The sequence below is a fragment of the Stylophora pistillata genome, chromosome 10 (assembly GCF_964205215.1).
Source record: "Stylophora pistillata chromosome 10, jaStyPist1.2, whole genome shotgun sequence".
Taxonomy (NCBI): domain Eukaryota; kingdom Metazoa; phylum Cnidaria; class Anthozoa; order Scleractinia; family Pocilloporidae; genus Stylophora; species Stylophora pistillata.
The window spans coordinates 24,862,604-24,884,768 of NC_142528.1; the positions used below are offsets into that span (position 1 = coordinate 24,862,604).

At 40.5% G+C, this 22,165-nt stretch overlaps 4 protein-coding genes across 4 annotated transcripts; 1 reads left to right on the top strand and 3 right to left on the bottom strand.

Moving 5' to 3' along the window:
• Positions 1-771: 771 nt before the first annotated feature.
• Positions 772-10,326, bottom strand: LOC111321475 (26S proteasome non-ATPase regulatory subunit 12). Its single transcript, XM_022924368.2, has 11 exons — positions 10,176-10,326; positions 9,971-10,030; positions 7,812-7,940; positions 6,970-7,077; positions 4,020-4,095; positions 3,803-3,831; positions 2,928-3,212; positions 2,565-2,677; positions 2,032-2,200; positions 1,507-1,584; positions 772-1,092 (listed from the first exon to the last, which is right to left on the bottom strand). The coding sequence occupies exons 1-11, from the start codon at positions 10,275-10,277 to the stop codon at positions 877-879; spliced, it is 1,365 nt and encodes a 454-aa protein (XP_022780103.1). The 5' UTR covers positions 10,278-10,326; the 3' UTR covers positions 772-876.
• Positions 10,327-12,831: 2,505 nt separating this feature from the next.
• On the bottom strand, positions 12,832-13,314 carry LOC148722375 (uncharacterized). The gene has a single exon (XM_088737039.1). The coding sequence runs from the start codon at positions 13,312-13,314 to the stop codon at positions 12,832-12,834; it is 483 nt and encodes a 160-aa protein (XP_088593165.1).
• A 3,121-nt stretch (positions 13,315-16,435) lies between these two features.
• On the bottom strand, positions 16,436-18,283 carry LOC111321381 (actin, cytoplasmic). The gene is given in 3 exon segments (XM_088736461.1): positions 16,436-17,338; positions 17,734-17,850; positions 17,937-18,283. Coding segments are annotated over 3 exon segments (1,137 nt in total). The 5' UTR covers positions 18,192-18,283; the 3' UTR covers positions 16,436-16,573.
• A 1,784-nt stretch (positions 18,284-20,067) lies between these two features.
• Positions 20,068-22,046, top strand: LOC111321422 (actin-3). The gene is made up of 3 exons (XM_022924298.2): positions 20,068-20,427; positions 20,535-20,645; positions 20,982-22,046. Exons 1-3 carry the CDS (start codon positions 20,173-20,175, stop codon positions 21,744-21,746), a joined length of 1,131 nt encoding a protein of 376 aa, XP_022780033.1. The 5' UTR covers positions 20,068-20,172; the 3' UTR covers positions 21,747-22,046.
• The last annotated feature ends 119 nt before the right edge of the window (positions 22,047-22,165 follow it).

Below are 22,165 nucleotides of genomic sequence, written 5' to 3' on the forward strand. Positions count from 1 at the left end.
GCTATGGTACGTTCATCGAGAACCCCCCCCCCCCTAAAAAAAAAGTAGAATGCGGGACAGAAGGGCCAAAAAAAAAAGAGTTTTAAGGATACCCGAAGCGAACATTTCAAATAATTTTGTCCAAAACATTACACTGTTGGTGTTTGGTACAAACGGAGGCACGGGACTTGACTGTCAGAACTTTTTAAGAACCCTCGCAAATAAGCTTTCGAACAAGAATAATGAACCCTATGCCAGCGTCATTTCCTGGCTACGAATACAACTTTCACTTGCCATATTAAGAACTGTACACAGATGCGTAAGAGGTTCTAGAGTCCTGTTTAAATACGCGAGGTCGCAGAAGACTTCACCCTCGCTGTAGCTGGTCTACATCTGCACTCATAATTTTTAGGTCTTTATTATTTTAATAGTTTTTCCTATTTAGTAATACTAAATTTTTTCTTTTCTCATCTATTGTAATCAGTCCTCTATTGTGGACATTAAGATTAATTATTTAAAAAATTTGTAAATAATTAGATATATGGTTTAAAATTGTAAATAATTTTTATCATAATTTTTGTAAATACTTTTAGTGATTATAGTGAATAAAGGTTATTATTATTATTATTATTATTATTATTATTATTACTATTATTATCATTATTATTACCAAAACATGAGCGGCGATTTACCTGTTTTGCATTTTCGGTAACGATTGGGTCTCGTTCCGTTTAGAAATTCAACGTCGTGTCGACGTCGTGAATGAGTTGTTTTAGTTAATTACCCAACGAATGAAGTGGTAAAGGGATTTTTTATTGACTAGCACAAAACAACTATCATTGGACTCTATAAAATTGAAATTGTAACAGACATAGTCTCAGCCAAACACAAAATAAGTTACATTTGTACAAGTTTGTGAACCATTTCTTCCTTGGTGATGAGATGAGTTGTGCGATTTAGAAGCTGCATCAGAGTGTTAAGATTATGAGACCATTCATTGAGAATCTCATTAGATTCCTTATGAGCACTGAAAGTAACAATTCCTGCAGGGCGGTCAATTCTGGCAAAAACTGTTTTGGACACCACTAGCTCTGAGAGGAACAATTCAGTCTCCTGAAACGGGATGAAAAAAAGATTGGGTTAGCTCAGGTAATAGTGACACTAAATTGTTCTTTTCCCTGCCGTTCCAATTCTATACACTTCAAAGAATAAACAAAAAACCTAGAGATGGATATAGAAGTCTATTGCCTCGTATATAGCATTGTACGACTGAAATTCCAGATTTTGAGACTAAAAGTCCTCGTTCAGAATTGATTTAACTCATCACGATTCATTTTGTCAGATTTATTTCCTCAAACATTTTTAACACAAGCTTCGAAGATCTGCATCAGTTACTGTTTCACTGGAGTTATACAAGAGGATTCAGCTCTGAGAGGATTGGCCTCAACAGATGACAAAATGAAAATTTTACGCTTCTTCTGAGAAAAATCCTCCATTTATTTTATAACATCTACAACTTAAACTTACATCAACAGTTAAGTCCAGCAACTGGCTCATTCTTCTCAGTGTTATTCTGGTGTAGTACTTGGCCATGACTCGGATATTCTGTTCCAAAAAAAAAAAAAAAAAACAATCTCAACCTTTAAATTCCCAGAAGTGATTCATGAGTAACTCCTCCATTTAATATCCACACATTGTCCAGCAAACAGGTAATGAGAATACTCAAACTTATCAGGTAAAAGTTATCTTGATCTAACACCAAATTCTCCTATCTAATTTAGAGGGAAATGTGTAGCAGCTAGAGGGGAGAATTAACAATCAGATCTTGGAAGTAAAAGGTTTTTAATATGCATGGCAAAGAGACATCATTCAAGGGTTTTAAACAGATGTGAGTGTTCTTCAAAGCAAACAGTTACATGTGCTGGCTGTATGGAGAATAAGAAATTGAAAACGAGCAAGAAAAAATGTTTTGAGTAGCACAATCTAACTAACAAGCATCAAGTGAAATTCATAACAAAATAACATTGAAATGAAAACATCAATCAAACCCACATGTTCAACGACCCGTTTTTGTAAGTCTTCCCAGCGCTTTTTGCCTTCATCTGTTTGTTCCTCAAACACACCAGTTGCAGATGGACCTGTCTTTAGTTCAGCTTCATAAACCTCTTTTATGTGAGACCAACGCATAAGTTCAGCTGTGGTGAAGCATTTTAGGAGATCTCTAAAAGATTCATCATACACAAACCAAATCATATATCAGTTGTAAAAATACAGTGAAATGAATGTACAGCTGTAGCAAAGAAACCTCCCCATTTCTCAAGTTGAAGGTTGAAAGGTTTTTCATCACCAAAACAAACACAAATTCAATGCAATTGAAATGACCAAATGTTCCAGAAAATAATATGGATATATGACTTGCACCTGAAGAGATCTGCCTATATCTTGGGTTTTTGTGCCCCTGTGCATTTAAATTCAAACTTAGTTTATCAAAACCAAGTAGGTATGTGAGTAAATTATAAATGTGGATTTAACAACTAAGATTTGGATAGTTTAAACTTTTTCAGATTACACATAACATGATGTACCTGTAAAGTGGGATCTCCTCCAGAGTTTTCTCTTCCCCAACGCGGTGAATGAGATCTGATTGTTCATTATCATAAGGTGAAAGAACAAGAAACAGTACCACATTTCTCAACACCTGCGAAACACACAAAAACAATTTATCTGTTCATATTCTACAAGTAGGTTGTGGTTTCTCCCATTGGTGTTCCATAGTCTGTATTTTCAAAATCAATGATTGAGGAGCTATGGTAAATTTGTTCAACCCTGTAAAATGATTTCTCTGTACATTTCTTTTCAGTTGGTGATCATCCTTCTGATCAAGGTAGCCTTTTTTTTTTAAATAAAAATGATAAATAAGCCTCCCTCTTAACTTCTTCTCTGCTCACCTCATGCTTCTTTTCTTTGTCCTCTAAGACAGACTGTGTATCAAACATGGCTCTGTAGTATTTACAGATATCTAGGTAGCTTCCCTCATGTCGTGCCACCTCAATCATTAGCTGGTAGAACTTCAGCTTCAGATCCTGCTCCTGATTATTTTCAAAAAACTTTGGGCTGATCTTTTTACTGATGATCTGTGTTCTAATGTAGTCCTTCTTTGCCAAACACAATCTCATTTGCTCCAAGATGAATTCCACCTTTTCCCGCTTTTCCATAGACCCATATGTCTCCACCTGCAAGTTAAAAACATAAATTAAAATTACTGAAACAAAGATCTTTCCATCAAGGTGGCATTCTGAGGAGATTCCTGAACAGTCTTTATCCAGGTAAGAGGCATGTTTGCCAATCCATCAAAATCTTCAACCGGAAATCAGGAAATTTTTCATATCCACAAGTGTGTTTTGATCAATCTTGCCCAATAATTGACCATTAAAACAAATGGTATGATTTACTTAAAAAGTTTGATCTCTATCCACTTGATTTCTTTTGATTGTCTACAATCTTGCACCCTACATACGATGGTAATTCAAATCAGTAAGGTTGTCATTACAAGCCGGTAGGTGGCAGATACTCACAAGCTGTTGAACCATTTTGTGCTGCCTACTTAGTGAACAGTGATCAGAGACAGATATATGCATTTTTAAATTGATATATCTAGCATCAATGTATAGCTAAAAAAGGTTACTCAGAAAGCTAGAAATCAGGTCTCAGAGAGTTTCAAATTTCAAATTTCAAATTAATTTTTTCCAGAAAAGTATGCCCCCCACACCCCACTGCTTCATCACTGGTTCTCAATGTATAATTTTGTTCCCCAATATCATACCTGAAGCTCTTGAAGGATGTTTGCTGCCTCTATGCATTAAAAGGAAATAGAATGGAACAATTATTTATGCCGATGGTGACCCTCTATTTGACAAATCCACAGATCACTAATTATTACTACTGGAACAAATGAAGAAAAGAGACATACTATGGCACAGGTGTACATGGCAACCGTTGACATAAGGTTGGAAAGTGAATTGGGTAAAATAAAAATTTACCTGCAATATCTCCCTGGTCTTCTTTTATTTTAGCAAGCATCCTTGTCAGACGAGCCCTCTCAATCTCAACATATATCTGAAGTAAAGTAAAGCTATAGTTAAAATGTTGCTATCAACAACATCAACTCCCAGAAGCGATTAACACATGTAACTTCTCCCTATAATATCCATATGTTACCCAGGAAACAGGTAGTGAGAATACTCAAACTTATCAGGTAGAGCTAGAAGTTGTTATCTTGATCTAACACCAAATTCTCCATGCTAATTCAACAGGGAAATGTATTCTAATGAGAGAGGAGAATTAACAATGAGATCTTGGGGGTTAGAGGGTTTACCGTATTTCTTCACCTATAAGCCGAGCGATTTTTTCAGTTTTCGACCCAAAATTTTGGGAGATTTTTCACGGAGAACGGGGTTCGGCTTATAGCCGAGGGTTTTACATTTTAAAAATATACAGTTGCTGAATAACTTTACCCCCCCGGCTTGTAGTCAAGTTAGCAATGAAGCAGAAGTAATAAAACACAACAAAAATAACTTCTGAATATTGGTTATTCACTTTTATGAAATTGGTGGCTCCTAAAGGAGCCGTTTGACGGATACGTGCAAGGGCTTTCAACCCAATGGTTTACTCGCCATCCGTTTCGTTTTCGCTGTCTGTGTCGAACTCGTTCTCTTCTATGTATTCATCATCTACTTCTGGGGTTTCCTCAGAGTAGACCACGTCGTCCTCTGTTCCGTCCAAGGCATTGGAAATACCGCAGGTCTTGAAGGATTTGACAACCATCTCTTCGGGTATCTCTGCCCATGCTTCCTTGATCCACCTGAGGACAAGATTTCTGCTTGGCGCCTTCTTCTTCCCAGCTGGGGTAAACTCAAATGGCCCAGATGTCATCCACGCCAAGTACTTTCGGCGCACATTATCTTTAAATGGCTTGTTTAGGCACTTATCCAAGGGCTGTACAACCGGGGTTAGGCCACCAGGGATAACTGCGACGTCAATGTTTCGCTGCTTCAGGTCATCTTTCACGGAATCGGTCAAGTGAGCTCGGAATGAGTCCCACACCAAAAGGGAACGCTCGGCACGGGGCAAACTCTGTCGAATCCATTCTCGGATGCCCTGTTCATCCATCCACCCTTTCTTATGGAAGGAAACACGAAGAGGATGCGGCACAACCAGATCTCTCGGTGTACGGACGCCTTTGAAGATGACTTTCGGTGGCACCTTTGCTCCATCGGCAGCAACAGCAAGAACGACGGTGAAGCTCCGCTTTTCCGCTCCGCAAGATTTTACTGGCACTGTTCGGCTTCCACTGAATTCCAGTGTTCGGTTCGATGGCAGCTCAAAACGCATGGGTGTCTCATCCATGTTGTAGATGCGGGATAAAGGGTAGTCGGCGCGTCTTCTTGCTGCAATGACGAAGCGATGAAAGCACACAATGTTCTCTTCGAGATCGGCGGGCAATCGCTGGGCCAGAGTTGTTTTGGTTCGCATGCTGACCGAGTGGCGTCGTTTCCATTTCTCGTACCATCCACGGGAAGCTTTGAAAGCAGGATCATCGGAGAGCTCTTTAGCTTTAAGGCGAAGGATCAATCCACTCACCGCAATACCTACGAAAAATAAAATAACAATCTTATTTTGCTGCGAGATAACCGTAGATTCGTGACTGCAGCACTCTTTTCGTGACATGTTATGAAATTGTCATGACAACAACATATTTCTGACCAATCAAAGTCTCTGTTTCCCACGCACTGAAAGACGATATCATTCAACTCTTCAAAAACTCTTAAAATTTTAGACAGAAAAGTAAATACCAACCTTGTTCTCTTTGCTGTGAAAACCACTCCATCACTTGCTGGTCTAGTTCGGGATATTTCGGAGTGAAACGGCCCATCGTCGCACGTTTTGCAGACATCTTCAGCTCTCCGGAAAGAATAGTCGCCTGGTCTCTTCTCCAGCGTCGTACCATGGACTCGCTTAGTCCATATTCTCGAGCGATTTCCGAGTTGTTTTCTACCGCTTCAGCTTCCGCGATAACTTTTATCTTGAAAGCCATACTATACGAGGAACGGCGTGCTTTAGGCATGATGATAAAAAGTGACAGCGACGAAAGGTATACTCGATAGATTGATACTTTGAAACGTTTAACTGAGATTATTATTGTTGTTGTGGTTAATCTGTTGTCGCGTGTAGTATTTATACAGTTCGTTGGATCAATTGATATTCATATCTCTTGATTGGTTCGCTTTTTTTCTTTTGTGTTTATTGTAATTCATTAGGTTTTGTGTTTAGTGAGTCAATTTCTTATGTTTTCCGTGAGGTTCGCTTGCTCAAATGGCCAGTTACAATCAATAATTTCGCTCTCGGCTTATAGCCGATGGTTTTACCTTTTTTTTTGGGCAGCTTGAGTGTAGCGTAAAGACCCTGAAAGTCAGGGTCTCGGCTTATAGCCGAGATCGGCTTATAGGTGAAGAAATACGGTAACTAGTAATAAATCAGTCAGCCCTGAACTTTGACCAGCAAATGTTAATATATCATGGATTAATCAATGAATTTGAATATGTGAAAATCATATTTGTGTATTGCGGTCTCATGGATTATGATTATCAGGTGCTGTTGGCAAATGTTATGAGAAATCAGAAAAAATTACTTTAAAGAATTCATACCAGCCTTACTATGAAAACACTACTTATACACCGAATCAAAATATGGTGTTTCTTTTGAATTGCCATTGTTCTGGACTGACTAGCCTCTCACACATGTGATAATCCTTTTGTGTTTCCACGTCAAGACGAGGGTAGTAAATCAAAAACAATGGTAATTCAAATTGGACGCCATATTTCGATTCGGTGAATAAATGGCAGACTTAATACACTATTTAATCTTGCCCAAACAATAAAGTTACCTAAAGGGTAAAAAATCCACAATGCAAGAAGTGTAAGCTCATTTTACCTTGCCCGCAGTGACTGTCCTTAAAGTGTCTATAAGTTTCAATTTGGTCTCTAGATCAGGAGTTTGTTCCACATAGGTGAAGGCTTCCTGAATCATTTTGGTTACAGCCTGAAATAAATGAAACAAAAACATGTAACAGGGCTCAACACTAAATGGTAGCCCACTAGCCTCAGACTAGTAGAGATTCAGTTTTGGCTAGTGGTTTTCGATTCCCACCAGCCAATTTGGCTAGCAAACAAACTGAAATTGTCGTAACATCCAAGATGTCACCAACCACTTGGCTAGAAAGTTGAAAATTTAGTGTCGAGCCCTGATATAAACATATCTGATAAAGTGAACAACAAGCTACAGTTGAGCCTGTATTAAGCTCTCAGTTGTCAAATTCCCAAATTTGATTTCCTGTCAATCATTGTAGTTTTCACCTCTATTTAAGCAGTCACCTCTGTGAAACGGTCATGGCCACCTTCGAGTGAGTTCAATAATTTTAAGTAGTATTTTAAAGCTAATTTTTGGACCTTACATTGTTCTTTATGCCATAAAATGGTGTTTTTAATGTTTTTTTTTTTTTACCCCTATTCTGTGGAACCTGTTTTAAGGAGTCAAACTGAATTAAGCAGTCACCCCACCATTCCCCGTGGGCAACCCCTGAAAAACAGGTTTGACTCTAGGTACTTATTCCCATTCACAAAATGTCATTTTTTTTTTTAGAAATACACAACCAAATATCTACTCCTCTCCCCTACATTGGACCGTAATATCTCCTTCTTCTTCTTCTTGAAAGGTCAAGAAGTACCTTGTATAAAACTTTGGAAATACAAATTACGCATTGAACAAATCTTTACCTGTTTAAGCTGACTCCTCCTTTTTGTTAGAATCACAATATGTTCATTCAGTGCATTCCAGTCTTTGTTCTTGAAACAGAGTTGGACTAAGCAGACTAAAACACGACTTGTGGAATGCATGTCTGCAGCCTAAAGAGAAAATAATGTGCATTATTATCCAACTACACTCCGTGGAGTAGAAATAACGCCTAAGATGAGTATAAATATCATGCAGCATTTGTACTCCAGGGCCCAGTTGCTCAAGGGCCCATTAGCACTAACCCAAGGTTAAATTTCAATAAGGGTTTCTTTATTCCTTTGTGCAAGAGCCTTTTTGGGATAATTTTCCCCATTATTTTTAGAGTATCCAATCATTAAATTCTAGAAAAAAAATTCTACTGAATTTTCTTTTAAAGCTTTTAGATCTGAGATCAGATTTCACACTAACCCTGGGTTATCTTAACCCAACTTTGAACAACCTGGCCCAGAGAACGAGTTAGACAGGTTTTCTTGCATCGCGCAAGCAACGACTTGGATTAAAGTTACAAAAAAAATGGCGGACAATGACAGATATTAGATCTGAGCCCACATAAAACTGGTTTTGTTTAAAGATGCACAGAATCAAGGCACTTGGGCCAAAGGCTTTGTAAATTCTGAAAGGTATCACTGTATATTTCAAAACAACTCGTATTTTACACTATTTTTTACTTTTATTGACAATCTGAAGCATTCGAAAGGCAAAGATAGCAATGATTAGACATTGTATTGCATTTGGATGCAACAACCGGAGCGATAAACCACATTGCAAGCATCTTTCGTGGCATTCACTGCCACTGAACAACAAGAAACTTCTGGCGAGTCAAGATCACACGGGAAAACACGCTCGTGAGTAAAAATTCCTTTTTATGTAGTGAACATTTTGAAAAGGAATGCTTTTCCAAGTCATATTCTGGCTGGAAAGTCATCATCAATTGAGCGTCTTTCCTTTGGAGCCTTCCTTTTGGTTTTCTGTTCGGAGAAACTGAATATTGGCGGAACTGACTGAGTCTGACTTAAGACTTACTTTCCACCCAGCACATGACTTGGAAAACCTTTCCTTTTCAAAATGTTCACTGAATAAAAAGGAATTTTTACTTATGGGTGTGTTTTCCCATTTGATCTCGACTAGCCAAGTCGCCAGAAGTTTCTTGTTGTTCAGTGGCAGTGAATGCCACGAAAGATGCTTGCAATGTGGTTTATTGCTCTGGTTGTTGCATCCGAATGTAATACAATGTCTAACAATTGCTATCTTTGCCTTTTGAATGCTTCAGACTGTTGATAAAAGTAAAACAAAATGGCGTAAAATGCGAGTTGTTTTGAAATATACAGTGATACCTTTGAGAATTTACAAAGCCTTCGGCCCAAGTGCCTCAATTCTGTGCATCTTTAAACAAAACCACTTTTACGTGGGCTCAGATCTAATATCTGCCATTTAAATCATTTTTCCAACAACAAAGAGTCAGAATGGCTGGCAAATATTGATCCAAGTTTATTATTCAATTAGTGGACGCGCGGAGGCCTCATGGTTAGTGCACTCGACTCCGGATCGAGTGGTCCGGGTTCGTGCCCCGGCCGGGACATTGTGTTGTGTTCTTAGGCAAGACACTTTACTCTCACAGTGCCTCTCTTCACCCAGGTGTATAAATGGGTACTGGCAATTTAATGCTGGGGGTAACCCTGCAATGGACTGGCATCCCATCCAGGGGGGAGTAGAAATACTCCTAGTTGCTTGATGCTACAAAAACCGGAGTTAAGCACCGGCCTAATGGGCCACCAGGCTCATAAACAGACTTTACCTTTATTATTCAATTATGCAGGCATAAAATATTGACTATTACATTTATCTCATGAACTCTAACCATAATCAACGTAAGTGAGTGCTCTTAAAGTAAATAAACTTCATGAAAGATAAGATTTTGACACTTGCTTTAATTGCATTTAAACATCGTCGACAAAGCCTGGCTTTTCAATCTTGGTTCACGCTAATCAAGAAAACATACAGCCACCAATTCAGAACAACTTTAACCCTGTGAGGATTTCGATCATCTATTGCACTGATAATGTGACCCTATATATGCTAAGAAATAGGATTGACAACGGACAATAACTCAAAAGAAAAACTAATTTTACAGTGTACATACCGTTCGAGTTTGTTTCTCGAGGGCTAGAAGAATCTCTAGTGCTTCATCAAGTTTTCCATCCTGGTGAAAGGATATATAAAGAGAGTGTTTTTCGTGATCCAAATAAAATTTTCAAGTGTGAGTCGTTTCGCCCAACACGTGCAGAATGTAGTTGTTATGTAGGACATCTAGTGAAAAAAAATGGTTAGAAAGGGTAGCAACTTACGGATGCTAATGCTTCACATTCTGGTATTCTCTTATCTACAGTTTCACTGTAGTCAATCTCCATTTTAACTACATTTCCTTTCATATCCGTAGTAGTCGCCATTTTGAAAATTTGGCCGTCTGACAGTCAGCATTCTCTAAAAGGATCATGGGTAGAGTTACTCAGCACTCGCACCAGTCCTTTAAACAGCCAAAATTTTTGCGAAAGAACGAGAGCCAAAAAAAGATGAAACGCACTCGGATTGTCCTAAATTACCCCATTGAACCTGTCGAACTCACGGTAAATGCCCTCAAGAATTTTCTTTAACCTCGGTTCCAATAAAATATCCAGTTAATCAAAGGTCCAACTCGGTGACTCGTTGGATGGTTGGCATGCAACAGCAACAGTCAGTAGATAGAGGCCTGTTTAGTTCACCAAGATACGTAGGGTAGAGGAGAGGGAAGCACATGTATCCTCTAAGAGTGCCACACTTTCGGTAGGAGAACTTTCGGAATTTACTAAGAACGTCTTCAGTGGCTTCGGGACATCTCATGATTAGATCATTCCCTGCAAAAGCTCCTTCCATGGACTTAAAATTGGCGTCTGCTTGATGAATTCATTTTTTCAAGAAGAGGGCATGACACTCACTTATAGACACCCTCCTCATGATGGCAGGAATATTGCCCTCCTTTCTTACTTCCGGTTACCTTTTTTGACTGTTTGCTTGGAAAAAATTGGCGCAATTCCATACTTTGTATGATAACACTCAAAGTATTAGTCAATCACAGAGACAAGGGAAAATGAACATGACTCAGGGCTGTGGTCTAGCAGCGTCCGGTAGCCCCGCGCTGGCGCCTTACTTTTGCACTTAGGAAACGCAGGAATCTTATTTTTTTCATTAATAGCATATGCTGGGTATCCTGGATTTCACAATTTCTGAGCACTGGGCTCCCTTCAGTTTTTTCTTAGAGCACAGCCTTGACATGACTGTTTTTCTTAAAAAAAAAAAACAAAAAAAACAATCAATCAATCAGTCGTTTATTCAAGCCTATTGCAGTAACAACTGAATTACAGGGGGCTCTCGCGACATACATTTCGAAATTTGACAGTTATAAAATCATTAAATCTTTTGCGTTTGCCAGTAGAGGCCTGATACGATTGTGAGCCTGAGCGTAAATGATAACCGTGGTAATAAACCAGCGGAACCCGAAAGAGGCTACTAAATGTTCCTGACACATGACAGGACTTGGCAAAATTCACGCAAGCTTGTTGCCGCCTATCGCTAAGAAGTTCAATGTCAGCAAGATGTAGTGCGTCGCTATAAGAGGGGGGCATTGGGGCCTCTGGGAAACTGCAAAACCGGAAAAAAAAAACCGGAGAAAAAAACCTCCAAAACTGAAAAACCGACGAAAAAAGGCAGCAAAACCGAAAACCGCATGCAAACCTGACAAAACCGCTACATTTTCACCTTTAAAGGGGTCAAAAAGGAAAAACCGAAAACTGCATCAGAGTTTTCGTGAAAACCGAAAGCCGAATGCAAAAACACGTAAAATCCGCAAACCGCTCTGAACATCAAAACCGAAAAACCGATCCAAAAAGACAGTCAAAACCGCAAAACCGAAAATCCCAAAGCCCCCCTCCTATAACAATGATCAGGGAAGACAATATCAAGAGCTTTCCTCTGGACTTGTTCTAAAAAGTCACTTAAGTAGGTTGGAAGTGCCGCCCATACAGGGGACGCATATTCCAGCACAGAGCGAATCGTACTGCAATATATAGATACTGATTGGGAAGGTGAAAGTCCACTTTTCTTAAGAATCCTCAACCCGTAGAGGCGTTTGGTAGCTTTATCGTATATATACTCACAGTGTGCGTTCCATCAAAAGTCATCAGAAATTATGACCCCCAGCAGTTTGTACTGGGATACCCTTTCGATTAGGGCGCCCACTATTAGTAGAGGACTGGAACATGTTGATTTATACTGGAGAAGGTCAACAACTATCTCTTTACACTCCTTAGGGTTTAGTTTCATATTGCGCTCTAGGGAGCACTTATTTTCATTAGATGCGATGATGGGCAGATAGCTCTTAGAGTTCCTGGGAATAAGTTCCAAGATTGTAGGGTCATCAACGTACTTAAGACGAGTACACCATTTACGGGCCAACCTATTCACAAGTAAAGCGAAGAGAAGGGGAGCCAAGCGTGTACCTTGTGGGATGCTACCACGAGGCGAGATGGCCGAGGACAGTTGACCATTAATCCTAACACGTTGCAGCCGGCTAACCAAAAAGGCGCCAACCCAACGGACTATGGCTTCATGAACACCAAGCACCTGCAACTCATGCAGCAAGGCCCTGTGGTCGACGAGATCGAACCCCTTACTAAAATCAGTGGACAGAATCCTGGCGTACATGCCCTCCCTGTCGAGTGATTCGAGGATGACGTGCATGTAGTGTAAAAAAGGAAAGAATAACTCCTTTGGATTTGCACAAGACTTTATTCTTGATGCTCTCCGTACAAATTCAAGACTTTCCGCCCTAGTTTCCAACAAATTTCCAGCTACACTTTCCTTCTTTCGTTGAGTTATTTTTCTTCGAGTCTACCACAACATGTGCGAAGTAAAAATCCTGGGTCAAATGTCAATCAAGTCATCGTGTTCCGATTGGATAACTAGACATCAGTACAAATCACGTGCCACTGAGTAACGAAATCTATAGATAACGAAATCTATAGTAACGAAATCTATTTTCAACATGAAGTACACCAGTGCGTGAGTAGCAGATTTACGAGCAACCGCAAATTGCTTATCGTCAAGCTGATCTTGAACTTGGAGCAAGGACGAGTAGGTAAATCCCTCGAAGATCTTGGCGAGCTGTGAAGTTAGGGCAATTGGGCGCAAATCCTCCTCAACCAGCTTGGGAGGGCTGCATTTAGGAACAGGGCACACAGTTGACTGCTTTAGTTGAGACGGGATAAACCCTTGAATAATCGAGGAATTATAAATGTCACAGACAACCGGAGCCAGCTCGAAGGCGAATTCAGACCATACCCTGTTGGGGGTAGGGTCAGGGCCGGGTGACTTATTAGCCTTAACCCGCATAAGGGCGTGATATGCTGTACGTTCGTCAATTAAGAACTCGGGAGGCACATCATAATCCATGCCAGGACTAGTAGGGTCCAGGGGAGAGAAGTCTAGAGTGAGGTTGCCGACGGAACTGATTGAACTGAACATTGCAAGGTGCCGCCTAGCCACTGGTCAGCGGTCCTTCGCCTACCTATACCGCGGTGCAAAGCTCTGGAATGATCTAAGAGACAGTGTTAAATCTTCAGAATCTATCAGACTTTTTCGGAACAAAAGTGTTAACCTACTTTTCTCTGATCTATCTTTGAATTTGTAATTAGTATAAGATCCATTGTATTCCACTTATTTTTAACGTGATTTATTATATTAGTTATTTGGTAATTCATTTAGTTATTTTAGCTATTTAGTAGCCTTGTGACTGAAAAACCCCTTTTTATGGAGTTGCAATAAAGTATGTATGTATGTATGTATTGAAACGCTCGGCAAGCAGAACCTCATTTGACATCTGTTCGTCCAACATTTGTAGGTGCCAGGGGTAGGAACTCCCCCTTTGCCACTCAAAATACTGATTTCGCTCCACCAACGCATAACATTCGAAGATCTAAAGGCAGCTACGTTGCAGGTGTAAAAAGTCTTCTTGGCGATAGAACAGCATTCCTACAGGCTTTGTAAACCGTAAACCTCAGAATCCTTAACGTTGCGGTATGGAGAGCCTTCTGGCGATTGCGGATATAGAGACTTGATTTTGGTGGTAATCCATGGTCTATCAGACGAGCACACTTTTATCTTACGGAAGGGTAGGTATGTATCTACAGCTGCGGACAGGATGTTGGTGGATACAGTGAATTTTTCAATGACAAGTGACTCATCATAAACAGACTGCCAATTTTGCTGAGTGATCCAGCTGCCAAACTCGCGCATTCTGCTCTGTCTCAGGTCGCGTCGCCATATAGTGGAGGTGATGTTTTTAACCAATGCAGTACCAGTGCAAGGGGTGATAGAAATCACGTAATGATCGCAAGAGCCAAGCTTAGGTAACTGCTTAGGAGGGCAAAATAGACTGGGCTTATTTGTCAAGCACCAGTCCAAAATACCAGGGTCCCTGGTCAAGACCCAACCTCGTTCCCAGGGCCTTTTCCCTTTGTTGGGGGTGGCCCCACCCCCACCCCACCCCCAACTAAGGGAAAAGGCCCTGGAACGAGGTTGGTTAAGACCCTAATTATCTGGGAGAGGCCAGTCAGGCGTTTGGTGTCGGTGACGGAGAGACCAGTGCTAGAAGGATTGAAATCGCCCGTTATCACAACCAGACCCTCTGGGTGTTGGCATGGGAAGGAATCGATTATTAAACTGCGGATCTTGTAGCAAAAGTCGGTTGTCTTCCGCCTTCCGCAACTGGTAGGATGGTAAACAACGGCCAAGAGGACAATTGATACCAGATGAGGGAGCTGGCGAGGCCTTAAGCTTAACCACACTGACTCAATGCTAGGGAGTTCACAAGCATGCAGGCGACGACAAGGGATGGATGGGTTGGCCGGTCACGTCTAAAGCAGGAGAAATCCGTAAGCTGTATAGCTGAGTCAGGTGTTTCCGAACTTAGCCTCGTTTTAGTAACCGAAGCGATATTGGGTTGATTAACGCTTATCACAGCTTGTAGCTCGTCCAGTTTAGGAACAATAGACCGAACCTTGGAGTATACGATGTTAGGGAGAAATTCGAGCGAAGTAGGACGGGCGACATCCACAATTGGTATTCCTGAGGTTTCACCAGGTCAAGGAACACCACGATGGTTTTTCAGTTTCCCAGCACGATTGCCACGATAACGTTTCCTAATGCCAAGTTCACCCAAATCACGTCACAAATCATCTGGAATGCGATGTTTAGGAGCAAGCTTTCTAACTGACCGAAGCTCCGCCAGCACTGGTGTACGATCTGAGATTCACGTGGTCGATATTTGAGGTCGTTCAAGGTACAATATCCCAAATTACGTTTTGGATATCAGAAGGTAGTGACAAGAAGTTCATTAACAGCTACAGCTACAATTAATCAAATAAATAAAACAAGAAGACAAGCTTGTAAGTTTCTTTGAAATAAATTATTGACCGTACAATCAGTTCACCAGAATGTTGATATCCTCGCTCTGCAGAGTGACCTAGATCGATTGAGCCTATGGGGAAATAAATGGCAGATGAACTTTAATCCAGATAAATGCGAGGTCATGCGTATTACACATAGAAAGGATAAAACTAAACCAATTTACTCGCTGGGGAGGGGGGGGGGGAATTTAGGTCGGTAGAGAACACTAAGGACCTCGGAGTAACCTTCTCTTCTGACCTGTCCTGAGGGGGCATGCATGTATCTGCAACGGTAAATAAGGCAAATATGGTACTAGGTATCATAAAGTGGTCCATCGGAACTAAAAGGCCAGTACGTGTTTTCGCAGCTCTATAAGTCACTGGTCAGCCCCATACTCAGGAGTATGCGGCTCCTGTTTGGAGTCCGTATTTGACTAAGGATAATACAGCTCTAGAAGAGGTTCAAAGAAGAGCTTCGCGACCAGCTTTAAGGCAGAAACGTGGCGAAACGAGTTACGAACACCGTTGTAGCTTACTAAAATGGCAAACACTAAAAAAGCGGAGAGAATTTCTATCTCTGGTTCAATGTTATAAGATAGTTTTCGGTATTGATCGCCTAGCTCTCTTTCCCAGATTTCTTTGTGTTTGCCAATAAGCGTACAAGAGCTAACCACGACTATAAACTTTACCTGAAAAGAGCGGTTTGTAATTGATACAAATATTCTTTCTTCATTCGCATAGTGGGGAAATGGAATAGCTTGCCAGGATACCTTGTACACGCCGAATCATTGTCTGTTTTTAAGAGTAGACTTAAAATTTATTTGAATATTTATAGAATATTTATTGAATCTGTATAGTCATTAAATTTTTATCTTTTCTATGTTTTTAATTAGGGAAATTGTTTTTATACAGGGCTAACCTCACGATTTTCCCTTTTCAGGATGTATTTTTTGTATTTGCGTTGTAACTTCCTGAATAAATGTTATGTTATGTTTATTTTCTAATGACCTCAAAGAATTTGGCATAAAGGAGAAATTAACCAGCACACACATCTGCAATTTGTACAGAGTTTTATCAAACCTTCTAAAACTCCACCAACTACACATAGTCTGTCCAATTTCAAATAATCAATATAATATATAGCTCTTTACAAAATTTTATACACTCTCACACTCATTATTTTGAGGATTTTTTCCCCACTGTAGCAGTAGAATACCATTCTGGTATGGCAACTGAAACATAACTGTTCACATACTCCATAAAATTTAGAAGCACTTGCGGTGCACAATAGATGGACCAGATTCGTCATGTTCCTGTTTGGAGATCCACATCTGTTGGAAAGTTGATAGGGAAGCCAGTATGGAGCCTCCAATCCAAACAGAGTACTTGCGCTCGGGTGGAGCAACGATCTTGATCTTCATGGTTGGTGGGGCAAGAGCAGCAATTTCTTTCTGCATTCGGTCAGCAATACCTGGGTACATGGTTGAAACGCCAGAGTGGACAATGTTGGCATAGAGATCCTTACGGATGTCGACATCACACTCCGTGATACAGTTGTAGGTGGTCTCATGGATACCAGCATTTTCCATACCAAGGAAAGAAGGTTGGAAAAATGCCTCTGGGCAGCGGAATCGCTCAATTCCAATAGTGATCACCTGTCCATCAGGGAGCTCGTAGCTTTTCTCAAGGCTGGAGCTTGAGGCAGCAGTCTGCATCTCCTGTTCAAAGTCCAAGGCAACATAGCACAGCTTTTCTTTGATGTCACGCACAATTTCACGCTCAGCAGTGGTTGTAAAAGAGTAGCCTTTCTCTGTCAGGATCTTCATGAGGTAGTCAGTCAGATCTCTCCCTGCTAAGTCAAGACGAAGGATGGCATGGGGAAGGGCGTAACCTTCATAAAATGGCACTGTGTGGCTGACACCATCACCACTGTCCAAAACAATACCAGTGGTACGACCAGAGGCATACAAAGACAACACAGCCTGGATAGCTACATACATAGCTGGGGTGTTGAAAGTCTCAAACATGATCTGCAAAACAACCAATGGAGATTCAATGAAAAGGCTGAAATTTGGAAACCCCATATGGACTTTATTCTGAGTAAATAGATTTCTATCAAGGACGTAGCAGGGGATACAGATGCCTATCAGTGGGATTTGGAGAGATAATTCCTCTTCTACGTAAATAAACCTTTGCTGACCGGTTCAGCCCGCAAAAAATTGAAATAAATTTTAATTTTAATTCAAAGACGATTTGACGAAAGTATTTTCACTCGGATTTGATTCGATTGCACTCGTCTCATACTTTTATACGCGGCTAACGTAGGACAAAAGGGGGTGAAGTGTCCTGCTCGAGCTCGACTCCAATTGGGGGCGGGACAGAAATAATTTCACTCACTCAACCGTTGCTTCAAAGTTTCCATAACAAACCTGGGTCATCTTTTTTCCCTGTTTGCTTTTGGGTTCATAGGAGCTTCTGTGAGGAGAACCGGGTGTTTTTCAGGAGCAACTCGTAGTTCGTTGTAGAACGTATGATGCCAGACCTGTAAAAAATACACAGTAATTTCAGAATCTAGATCGCGAAGGACTTTCAAAAGTAATTTCCTGGTTAGTGCACTTTATTGTTTACCTTTTCCATGTCGTCCTAGTTGGTGACGATTCCGTGTTCGATGGGATATTTCAGCGTCAAATTTCCTCGCTTGCTTTGCGCCTCATCGCCGACGTACGAGTCTTTCTGGCCCATACCAACCATCACTCCTTGGTGGCGAGGACGGTCAACGATCGAAGGAAAAACAGCTCTGGAAGCATCGTCCCCGGCAAAGCCAGCTTTGCACATACCAGAGCCATTATCGAATACCAAAGCGGCAACGTCTTCATCAGCCATTTTATTTCGAAAGTTTGATCGAGACACTGAGATATCAAACACGAACACTGAATGCTGTCTGAGGAATAGGACGAACGAATGTTATGGTAACACTACTGATATATATGTGTGTCACACAGCAATAAAAGAGCATGTTGTGACCAAATTTGGTAAACATTTGGAACTGTTCCAGGCTCGTCTGCCGGGGATCGGTCGAAACATGACAAGGTTAAGACACTGTGACGCAAGTTGGAAAAGGGTGAAAAAATTAACTTTAGCGGAAACGAGTAATTTCCGTATATGATCATCAAACGGGTCAATTTAGATCTTGTAATTTAATGCTATTTTTCTTTTTTTTAAGCTTAATTCGGGAAAAAAAAAAAAAAAAAGAAAAGACCAGAACAAGCGCCGGTGAACTTAGTTTTGAAGTTTCGAAACTGATTAAGCAACTAGGCAGATATTTCAACAAAGCGCCGATTGCCGAACACCGGGTTATGTTCTGCGAGGCAAACCACTTATTCCAAAATCTGAAAACGATATGTATGAATACTTGAGTAGCTTCCATGGTGATTTCATCGAGATGAGTTCCTTTAGAGATTTCGTGTAATCACATGCAGACAAATTGGTCACTAGTTGGGAATTTCCTGCGTGAACTATACAAAGCACAGTTGGTGCTTTCTCAGCATAACATAAACAATCAATAGATTTTCTAGCGAGCGTGTTGTTAGCTTAACAAAACAACTGGATTTCCCGTTGACCTCTAATTAGTTTTTGAGCTTTGATCGATTTCCAAATGTTATGAAATCGAACACTAAAAACGATCTCCTAGCATATAACCATAGCTTTTCTATATGATAGTAAAAAAGAACGAAAAATATGACAGTTTTCTATATCCTACTATTTATTTTAGATCTTATCTTTTTCCGGTTTTTGTCTATCCAGAGTCTTATTTTTCATATTTCAAAGGTTTTCATAACTACTTCTAAATTTTCCAGCAAAACAGATGTTTGGAATTGGAATGGGATATTTTTGTGTCGCTGAGTAGCGTTTGAAAAATGTTTGTAAACATTTTTCAAGGTTTTTTCGCCAATCACATCCCATACCTAGGACTATCTGCCCCCTCCCCTCAAAGAAATTTAGGAAGGGGAGGGGTGGCCGGAAGAAAATGAACGGACAGGTTTGGCATGAGTGAATACTTTGAGGTTAAACCGTCACAATACTCGAAAAATTTTTCAGATCAGAGGATATAAATTGAAACCACTTAATATAATAACGTAGAACAGATAAAATTTATCTTCATCTTCATCTGGCTTAGGCCAACCCAAGCAAAACGTACAGAGGGCTGTACTTAAATCCTACAGGAGAATGGGCTCCTGCATCTTACTACTACAAGGGCAGCGTTTCAAGGGGTTTTTATTTTATTTTATATCTTTTTTGCCAGATAAGGAATGAGGTCCCAAGTAGTTACGACCACCACTCACTCCACCTCTCTCCGTGGCATTCGCGAATGTCTCGAACTATAAAAGCGAGCGAACTCGAAAAGAAAGGTTTAAGTGATATTTTTTCTTTTAATGTTTCCCAAAATCAACAAAAAAAAATGTTCTTAACAAATTGCCGCTTCTCGGAGCATCTAATTATGGAAAGCGAACAGGTTGGTCAAGTGCTCACTTTAAAAAAAAATTCAGTGAACTCTTATTTGTGAAATGAAGTTGTCTGGGAACAAATAGCAAATAAACTCGTTTGACTAGAACCAGTCTTCTCTCCAAATGGAAGCCATTAAAATTGTTTTGACCAGTTGAATATCAATCAAAATTATGAATGATTTCATTACCATATTAAGCCAAGAAAATTACCATATAAGGTAATAAACTAACCTCTTAACTCAGCCCTCCCACTTAATACTTTCCATTGCGCTCTGTTACGTAGAATTAGTTAAGTGATACAAAAAAAGCAGAGGTTAAAATTTCTATTCTTAAGTTGGCCAGTGAGAGAAAATCTTACAATGGCCGATGATGATATTGCTGCTTTGGTCGTAGACAATGGCTCTGGTATGTGCAAAGCCGGCTTTGCCGGGGACGATGCTCCCAGAGCTGTTTTTCCGTCGATAGTTGGCCGCCCTCGTCACCAAGGAGTGATGGTGGGTATGGGTCAGAAAGACTCGTACGTCGGCGATGAGGCACAAAGCAAGCGAGGAATTTTGACACTGAAATATCCGATTGAACATGGAATCGTCACTAACTGGGACGATATGGAGAAGGTAAGTTTTAAAAACTAAGAAAATTTGCCCACACATCGACGCGCATCACTTGTATATCTGCAAGTTCAAACACAAGGCATTTCCTTCGCGTGTTATTTTCTTTCCAGATCTGGCATCACACATTTTACAATGAGCTCCGAGTTGCTCCTGAGGAACACCCTGTTCTCCTTACCGAGGCTCCTTTGAATCCGAAGGCAAACAGAGAAAAAATGACGCAGGTATATAGAAGAAAATTAGTAATTGGGCTTATAGCGGGTGTTGAAATATTGAAATGGCTGTATGTCAAACAAAAAAGTTATCGTTTACAATTTTATTTTTCACCTAACATGGAATAACTAAAGAACATTTCAAATTTAATTCATATTTTGTGTGTGCACTTCAAATGTGGTAACGAAAAGTAGCAAGATGCTCGGAGGGGAAATTGCTTTTCACATTGTTTAGGCTTGGGAAACTTAATTTTCACTTTTTTCTTAAAAAAAAAAAAACGGGGAGGTGTGAATATAGCCGACAAGTCCGTTTTGGTGGCGTTAAACTCATGAATTTTGCTCTTTCAGATTATGTTTGAAACATTCAACTGCCCAGCTATGTATGTAGCTATCCAGGCCGTGTTGTCTTTGTATGCCTCTGGTCGCACCACCGGTATCGTTCTGGACAGTGGTGATGGTGTCAGCCACACTGTGCCCATTTACGAGGGCTATGCCCTGCCCCATGCAATCCTCCGTCTGGATTTAGCTGGTAGGGATCTAACAGATTACCTCATGAAGATTTTAACAGAACGGGGGTACTCCTTCACAACCACTGCAGAGCGTGAAATTGTCCGTGATATAAAAGAAAAGCTATGCTACGTGGCATTGGACTTTGACCAGGAGCTGCAAACTGCTGCTTCCAGCTCTAGCCTTGAGAAGAGCTATGAGCTACCTGATGGTCAAGTCATAACCATAGGAAATGAGAGGTTTAGGTGCCCTGAAGCAATGTTTCAACCATCTTTCCTTGGCATGGAAGCTTCTGGCATCCATGAGACCACTTACAACTCAATCATGAAGTGTGATGTCGACATCCGTAAGGATCTCTATGCTAACACTGTCCTCTCTGGTGGTTCAACCATGTACTCTGGTATTGCTGACCGGATGCAAAAGGAAATCACAGCTTTGGCACCCTCCACCATGAAGATCAAGATCATTGCTCCTCCTGAGCGCAAGTACTCTGTTTGGATTGGAGGCTCCATCTTGGCTTCCCTATCAACTTTCCAACAGATGTGGATCTCCAAACAGGAGTATGATGAATCTGGTCCAGCCATTGTGCACCGCAAGTGCTTCTAAACCTTATCTCCCTGGTTGACCCTCAGCATTGTTTATCCTTCCCCAAAATTGCAAAGTTTGGCTGTTACAGGAAACATTTCAAAATGAACATCATGATGCTATATCCCATTGTTGGTATTTTTGATCGTCTGTTACTTTAAACAATTGCAAGTTACAATTTGCATTGTTTGATAAACTCGTGCTCATTTGAGCCTCATTTCTCAGAGGCTCAGAAAAAACCCAAAAGTTAAAATCATTGTTATCTCATCATGTAGACTTCTGGATTACCATGGTTGCAGTAAAGATGTTGTCGTTTTTGTGTCCGCTCTTCTCTTCTGATACTCTCCCTCCAAATAAACCATAACATGCCAGATGTCCAAAGCATTTTAAATGAAAAGAAATCTATTGGGTTCCTAAAAAGAGGGAGGATTAAGGTAGTC